Source organism: Vollenhovia emeryi, unplaced genomic scaffold (genome assembly GCF_000949405.1).
Source record: "Vollenhovia emeryi isolate VEMERY1.0 unplaced genomic scaffold, V.emery_V1.0 DF939243.1, whole genome shotgun sequence".
Taxonomy (NCBI): domain Eukaryota; kingdom Metazoa; phylum Arthropoda; class Insecta; order Hymenoptera; family Formicidae; genus Vollenhovia; species Vollenhovia emeryi.
The window spans coordinates 348,502-357,678 of NW_011967123.1; the positions used below are offsets into that span (position 1 = coordinate 348,502).

General features: G+C 39.1%; 1 protein-coding gene across 1 annotated transcript in view; it reads right to left on the bottom strand.

Annotated features, from left to right (window-relative positions):
• Positions 1–9,177, bottom strand: part of LOC105560056 (guanylate cyclase 32E-like) — a 106,683-nt gene that overhangs the window by 17,078 nt on the left and 80,428 nt on the right. The window contains exon 5 of the mRNA XM_012008804.1: positions 705–1,011. Coding sequence (XP_011864194.1) covers positions 705–1,011 — 307 coding nt within the window. The remainder of the gene's footprint in view (positions 1–704; positions 1,012–9,177) is intronic.

Consider the following 9,177-nt stretch of genomic DNA (forward strand, 5'->3'; position numbering starts at 1 on the left):
TTTTTAATGGCATTTTTTTACATTTTGGAATCCCCAATTTCGCTTCAACACGTTTTTAAAACGCAAAATAACCCTCAGTTCGCAAAATGGCGTCTAAATAACGTCAAAAATCGCAATTTTCCTTAGTAAACGTTTCTAACGTCAATGTTGTGTCACTTGTATCAAAGAAAAGGGCTGAAAATTGTTCAAAATCAACTCTGCAGCCGCAAGTAAATATTGTATTTGAAGGATTAATACCTTTTTCGTTACTTTGATATCAATAATTTTGCTAGAGATTGTGAAATGTTACCATTCAGTTCTTTTTGTTCAATTTTAGGGCTAAACCAAAGAGATTTATGTTTAAGACTTATTTTTGTTTACTATTTTTTAGACATGTTACTGCTTTTATAGCCTGAAAATGATATGTAATTTCATTAATTTGTTCCATGCTATTTTAATATGTTATGTTTTATGTTACATTTTTTAAGATAAATTTAGCCTTAATATATGTCGTAAATTGTTCTATCAAAGCATTAAATCGTCTTATTGAAGCCCTGCCCACCTCTGACCACGGAATTATCAAAAACATTATCAAAATAATCCGCAAAATCCGAAAAAACGAAACGCAAAAGATGTAAAAAAATAACAAGAAAATGTTACACCTCCAGTGATTCGGCGATTAGCCTTTGCAAACTTGACGCAAAAGTAAAGAAATGTGGACTTACTGCGAGTCATATTTTTCGTCTCCTGTATAAGTTGGAACCATACGCTGACTTGACAACACGGTAGCCTGTCCTCACAGCACGTATGCCGGTCCTCGACGGTTTTGTAATGGTTCACGGTGAGATTGTTCTTAGCCGCCTGTTCCTGAAGCGAACGGGCGACCGTCGACCAGGCGCGCTCGGTGACAATTGTGAATTTAAACCAGCCATAATGAAGAAGTAGTGCAATTACAGATTTCGTAACCTGAGTGTCGGGCGGTTCCGTACGGACAAATGTCTTCACCTTCGAAGCTTTGTAGTCAGAACATTTCTGTAATTAAAACAATAGTCGTGACGTTAATATGGGCGACATTCATAGGAATACCTTTATCACTTGTCATGTCGCCGTGCCTGAGCGCACGCAAATCTCAGGTCTATCATTTGCGAAATATAATCGCTTATTATTTAAAAACAATTATAGCCTCGACATTTTTGTATTGGAGTTTTCGTCTTGAAATTTTCTAAAGAATCCGTGATTAAAAGGATATTCAGTGGTTTTAATACACCCTGTATTGTAGGGTGAATATTAACGGATGTACCAACCTTTTACCACAGGAAATGAATTACTGGCCGCAACTGTAGCCAAACCTGGAAAAAATGGAAAACATCTCGTAATATGTGTCTCAATCATGTAATATCTAATTGTATCTCGAGAAATATAAGAGATATTACATGATTGAGACGCATATAACGAGATTTTTTCCATTTTTTTCCAGTTGCGGTTAGTAATTCATCTCTCATGGTAGAAGGTTGGGATAGCCTTTACGATTCACCGTATGTATACATATGTAGGTATGTATGTATATCAGCGACAAGATATTTACATTTATATGATATAAAAACAAATTATACATATTTATTGGTTTATTTATGGTTTATGTATAGATTTACAAAGATAATTATATTAAAATGACGTGATCATTTGTCATCTTGCTCTGTTATTGTAAATGATCTTTGTACACCTATACATAAACCATAAATAAGCCAATAAATATATGTACGACTTATTTTTATATCATATAAATATCTCACCGCCGATATACATACATGCATATACGTGTATACACTTATTATATATGCACCGTTTCATTATTATTCACAATAAACCAAAATTAAAAAATTCGAATACATGAATTTTTTGCGCATTATTATAATCGGGGTAGAAATTGTATGCCTTAAATTGTTATTTTGCAAGTCAAAGTTGCTAATGTTAATTAGAAAAATACATTTCATGCATAGTATTTAAATTCCAAATATTTTTCTTCGTAGCAATAAGAGTACCGCGTGAAAAAAAGAAACAAAAAATTATGATATGGACGAGATGCGATTTTAGATATTATTATTAGTCGCTAGCATGCGCTTAAATGCGGGAAAAACAACACCGTGATCCTGTGCATAATACACAGGCGATAGGTATATATGTATATTATACTGCCCAGCCGAACTTTTTTGTTCGATTTTTGCACGAGACTGGTCGGAAGATGATTCTTTGTTTAATTGTAAGCAACTTTAAAGAACGTACTTGGAGTCTAAAATGACGTTTAACCGTTCCTAAAGTCGTATTGAAGTTTTTTGTCAGGCCAAAATCACAAGACCTCACATACGTACTAATAACTCATATTTTCGCATTGAAAACGTGTTTCTACAGCAAAATGATGAATAATGAATGGAACAATTTTTATCGTCTCTGTATGTGTAGAGCATTATTATTTAGTGATGATGCTTTTCAAAAGTTATATGAATGCTTCAAGGTAAGCAATTATGAAAAAATCGTCAAAAATTGACATGGAATCGACTACAACTCGAAAACTATTGACTGCATCTTGTTGGAACTTTGATAAAAATGTAGCTCTTTTCATCCTCTTCCGAAGTCAAGAACACCATGTTGCTGCAGGAACACGTTTTCAATGTGAAAAGATGATCGAGTTATTAGTACGTATGTGAAGTCTCGTGATTTTGGCCTGACAAAGACTTCAAACAATTTTAGGAACGGTTAAACGTCATTTTAAACCCCAAGCATGTTCTTAAAAGTTGCTTATACTTAAACACAGAATCATTTTCTGGCATCTTGTTGAAAATTTTTTTTGACTGGTCAGTCTAACATACATATTGTATGCATATACATTGTATATACATCTCTCTCTCTCTCTCTCTCTCTCGCTCGCTCGCTCGCTCGCTCGCTATTTATTTTATAATTGAAAAACTAAGCGTTAGAGAAAATTTGGTAAAGGAAAAATTGTTGATAGAATTCAATCAAAAATACACATTGGAAAGACACTGGGGTTATTTTGAATCGCCCTGTACGCGGCCACGAAAGGATTGAAGTACGCTCCCGAGAGAAAACGGGAGATCACGAAACGAAATAATTACTTTCAAGACGCATAATCAGATTGATCGCTGTGTCGCTCATCGATCCCCGAGATTTCTATAAGGCTCAACCGCAACATGGGGGGGGAAAGTTGTGCACGATGTAAGTCCACCCTTTCCTTTGAAAGCGAATGAACGCACACGTGTTGTACGTACAAGAAAGCGTGCGTAATACCACAATGGGTCGTCTCGTTCTACGTCGACGCAACGTAAACGAGCGTGGCCATGAAGAGAGAAGAAAAGGAAAGGAAAGAAAAAATGGACCGCCACGAAGGGGAAGTAAAAGGAAAAGGAATGGAATGGGAGGAGGGCACGCCGAACTGCGAGGTATGATGAGGAGAAAGGAAGAGAAAGGGAGAGAAAGGGATGGAGATGCACCAGGAGTAACGCGGCAAAGTTGGCTGCGTTGAATGCCATGGTGTGTGGCGCGGTTAAATATAAGCCCGAAGACGAAGGAGGGCAGGAGGAGGAAGAAGAGAAGAAAGGAGACGAAGAGGAGGAGATGAAGAAGAAAAAGGCGGTGGCAGCGGCGACGGCGGCGAAGGAAGAGAAACGGAATTGAGAAAGGAGGAGGAACGGAGAAATGGAACGCGGGGCGAGTCACTCCTCGTACATGCTTACGTGTCCGAAGAGGTGCATGGGGCAGTTGAAATGTGACATGCACTCCTCATTAACATATAAATTAAACGTGACAGTCGTGGGGGTCAGTTCTTCTTTAGCGACTACCGTCCAGCCGCGCTGCTCTCTCTCCTCTATCGTTCCCGGACGAACACCGGGTAGTTCGTCCTTCTTTATCCCGGGAATCCGGGAATGTAATAACGTTTTTCAACGGCTCGATCGTGACATGCATAATATATAACACGTTCGCTCGCGTCGTCGATTTTTCATTAACAATCAGTTTCTGGTAGCCCTTGGCCTAACTTTAAATGACGCACAAACGACGTTATGTGAGTCAAGAGCAAATCGAATGAAAGAGAGAAGTGTCGTCGAAAGCGAGTACTTATTTCACGTCACCGTGACCGGTATTATATTACGGCGGCGGCCAATTTTTATCAAATATCACCACAGATATTTCTTTCTTGTTACATTCTCTCTAAAAGTCAATCAGTGGATTGTCACTGAAACCAGTGAATATACACTAATTCACAGTTATAATGCACTGATTAACGTTTAGAGAATTTAATTTTTATATTTTATAATAAAGAAAGAAGTAAATCATTACCTGAAACTCGTGCCTGTATTTTCTCTTAAAATTTATCCTAAAAATCATGTAATCGTGGGACAACACGGCACTTCGAAGAATTAGATGAGTTTTTTTTAATTTTACCACACCTTTTATTAGTAATTAATACTTACAAGGGAACGGTCGGAAGTGTCCCTCACCGATTTCGATGTGCTTCGGATATGTTGTAGAGCATAAAAAATATCATACATCTTACTAGTAAAATGTATGGTAAAATTTCAAAAAACTCATAAAGGTCTTCAAAATATTATGTCGTCCCACGATTATATGTTTTTCAGGATAAATTTTAAGAGAAAATTCTCTAAAAAACAACCTAACTTGATACACAATTTCTTTGACAACTGTAAAAACTCAATCCTTTGGTGCTGACAGCTATCTCGTAGGACGAAATGAGCTAAGCGAAAAAATCACGGAGAAAGAGGTAACAATACTTCGATATATAGTATTCGAGATTCGACTTTGCCTCTTTTAGAAATAAATGGATTTTTCACGTAAGATTAATTTTTTATTCCGTATAGCATGAGTCTTCTGTTTTCGATAAACTCTTTTTCTTTACCTATACTTGGACTTTTCGCTTTTTCTCCTGACTCGATGGCATCTTTGATAGGCAAAACTGATCCGATACGCTCAATTCGGTTAGCCTAGTTCGTGGGCGAGACACTAATTTTAGAATTGTGATTTAACGCGGACTTTTCAACGCACACGTGCACTGGAATGTTTCGTTACGGTAACATCTCGGGAGCAATGGCCCGCGTATTCCTCCTGTACACGTGATCGACCTGTTTCTTTTGGCTATCTCGCAGAAAAAATTATCCCAAGTTGTATAGCCGAATTAGAGGCGAGCAACTGTTTGGGACACTAAATTGTAAGTGACGAATCTTGACATTGACACCAATACGTTTCTTTATTACGATTTTTTGAGTATTTTCGGCTTTTCGTAAAATTTCAGATTTTACCATCCAGATTTCTCTTCATTGTAATAATAATCTCGTGATTTCAATTTCAATCGTATGATTTCAATACGAGTCTCGCAATGACAAAAGCAGCGTTGTTATTCTTTTCTGTAATTACCACGGCACTCTCGTTCTAACGTTTCCTCGGTTCATGCTCAATTATACCCCTTTACTTAATATTAAACATCAATAGGATGATGGCTAGGGACCAGCGAACGAGCCTGACCCGCCACTCGAGACAGTTATCCTAGTTCGCGAACGAGATGCTGGCGAGGTGAGCTTTGGTCATTGCCGGCTCGGCGCAGTGTTATTCTGGGCTTCCACTCGGCTATATTTAGACGAGACCACCTTGAGGGAGCTTAAGACTTGAGTTCTTTCTCTCTCTCTCTCTTTCTATCTCTCTCCGTGGAACAACGAGTTGGTTTTACTTACGAGATGATTGTTTCTGGTTGTGTAACGACTGCTCGAAAAACATTCGAGGAAATCCTCTTTTGTCCGACGATCGCGGGGACACTTTGCGTCTTTCGTCGGGGCGACGGCCGACATGTGTGTATATGTATCAAGCTTTCGTAAAATAAAAAATCACAAATCTGTGAAATTGTTTACAGATGTAACAAATCAGAACAACCTTCATAATTTTCAGAATAATTGTGCACAATAATTAATATAATTCAACTTGTATTCATGTTATGTACACCGATAGAAAACTATGTAGTATTTGAAACTATAATTGCATAGTAAAATAATTATAGTCAGGAATATAATTTTTATAGCAATTATTACTATAATATTAGTAACAGCAGCCGTATAGACACAGTGACGCCAACTATTTAAAAAATTTACTATAAAATATAGGCTCTTGACTATTATTCTGTTAAAATATCCAGGTAATGAATAGTAAATTAGTTAATTATTTTTATACAGTAAATACAAGGGCAACAATAGTAAATTTAATTACATTTCTATCATCCACCTTACTAATCACATGATAAACAAAAGTGAAGTGGTTCGGAATGTCCTCACCAGAGGGACGCGCGGTATAAGACTTTCTCGTAAGAAGAAAACCGCATAGGGTGTTATAAATACAGATAAGTTTGTACGCTCGTATAAGACTTAACTTTTCTTTGAAAGGTGCTTTCTTGTACTATTCTTTATAAGTGCAAAGTGATGTCACCAATGAACATAGTGAACACAATGTATATATAATAAAAAGCGGGGAATATTACTTCCAATGTAAATACGATTATTGCCATTACATGTAGTTATTCGAAATTTTACTTGTGGTTGCTATTGCAATATATTTGTAGTACACCTTACCAACTTAAAAGCTCGTTTTGGTTTATGACAACCATATCATAAGTTGCATGGGCCCAATACTGTGTCTATGAGAACAATAATACATTGTTAGGTCAACCATAGCTTACGTAGTTGGAAGAATTATAAAAATGTGGTTGGCCCCTAAAATGACTATAAATTATAGTGAGATTGTGGTAACTGCAACCATTTTCTCTATCAGTGTAGGTATTATTGATGTGTCCAAAGCAATTGTACACTTAAAATGTTATAAATTCGCGGCCGATACGTCACGGGGTCGCTTCCCGACGGCTGGCGGGCCGTCGCTTCCTGTCGGCTCATCGCTCCCGACGGCTGGATGGACCGTCGCTTCTCGTCGGCTCGCCACTTGTGCTAAATAATCGCTGATTTTGTGTAACACTTCGCAGCCCTCGCAACGGAGTTTGCTTAACATTTAAGCGGCTAATTAACAATAATACAAAGAAATCCCAATATTCTTAATTTTTCTGTATCTGGTGTCTCAAAATGATTTATTTAGAGGGTTATATTTGCGGGAATGCGTCCACGATTCTTTCCCGGTCGATCTTTGCCGAACATCTGCTTCGCGCGAACTTACGGCAACGAGAGAACTACTTGGCCGCGTCTCACGGCGCATTTCTCGGAAAATAATTTTGAGTTTGTATGTCAACGTCCTTCGATTACACGCACCACCTACAGCCTCGTTCTAATTCCACGGGTTTTTGTGGTGGAATAATTTTTTCACACGGTTTGCAACGTTTTAGCTTTGCCTCAGGTGTGACCGCCTTGACGTTCGCGTTCAAAAAAGAAAAAGAAAGAAACAATTGCGGAAGACCTCTCTCGCAGCGATCGACCGAATCCTCGCGATCTGTAGTCTCATAGATTTCTAGTTGTGGCCAACAAGAGCGACCGAGCTTTCAAAGTGGGTATACTCGAGATAACAATACGCGATCTCCAGTGTTATAAATAATGCAATATGATGTGCTAGTTCGTTATCTCGAGATACGTATTGAGCCACGCTTAAAAATCACAAGGAACGAGTGTCGATTGCAATTTTGTACGCAACTCCTCACCAATATTGATCGGTTCAAGTGTTGCGTAAAAAAACATTCATGCGAAGTTTGATATCGTCGCGATACGTTAACTGAAATAAAAAAAAACAAGCGCTCTCTTCGAACAAATACATGGAGGAAAACGATCGACTATCCATAGCGATAGATACTTTTCAGCCGCGTAAAATCAACGAGACTCTCATTACGTCTGCAGGATGCAGCGGAAATGATCTTCCTGAGGAGAAAGGGCCGTGAAGAAGCTGAACGCTTGTCGAAATATAAAGCACCTGTTGCACTTTCACACGTGTAATTGAAAAGCTAATTAATTCCTATAAAATATTACAACAGAGAATACGATAACAGCTCCGCACATTCTCACAGCTTTTCACGATAAGATTACATATGGATTACACATATGTTGAGAGAAGATGTACATTATCTTCTTTGGATACAGCGCATGCGTATAGTATTTGGGAATAACTTTGTTTTATAGGGACTTTTACAACCAAACGGAGAGTAGTGTCAGACTTGAAGGATGTAAGCAGAAGAGTCGCTTCCTAGAATTCGCGAATATACGAAGAATTATATTAACTGTTGACTATCCGAACCGAAACTGCAATTAAATCACGCGACACATTATGCATATCGAAATGACGAAGTTCCATATAGCGCAAGAGTGAAGTGATTTTGCAACAATCGCCAGGTTGTGCGGCCCTGAATCAGGACTCCGAGCGCGGTGGGACGAGGGGGGACGCGTAGTCTCCTCACACGTGTACGGAGGAGGCAGCAATCCGCGCGCACGCAACGCGTAACCATGCCACGCACACACCGCGAGGCCGATGCCTTCATTTCTCCATAAATCAACAGCGCCTCTATTTATAGCCCACGCCGGACAAATAGCGATAGTTCGCGGGCAACATAAGCCGCCTTGAACGCTGCCAAAGCGTACGGCTATTCACGGGAAAGATAGCGCGCGCCGGACAAACGAAAAATTCAGGCGTGACGATCGTCCTCGATGATCGATATCCCGGCGGTCTCTCCCGCGGGAGGAGCACGTGCCGTTGGATCTTTGGAGACACAGATATTTCGTACGATCGGTACGACGTATCCGCTACTACGCGACTATACGAGTCCGAGGAAAGTGGACTCTAGAAAGTTCTGCGACGCGAGTGTTTCGTCTGCCAACGGGAAATTCGTTCTCTCAGTAGATGTGCGAGCGCGTGCACGGGTATCGAGCGCATTTCCTTAGCGGTTTATTTTAGTGCCGCGTTATCAGGCTAAGTTTAAATAATGTAATTGACTGTTTAACGTTTAACATATATTCATCTTTACATTTTGCAGGAGTATTTACAACATTTCACATTTTCTTAAAGCAATTAGTTATTTTCCGCAAGAACTAGAGGGAAATACATTAATGCAGTTTATATGAGAGAGAGAAAGAGAGGGGGGGGGGGGAGGGAGAGAGCACGCTTGTGTGCACAGAGAAGAAAACGTCTTCAATGGCCGCGTTC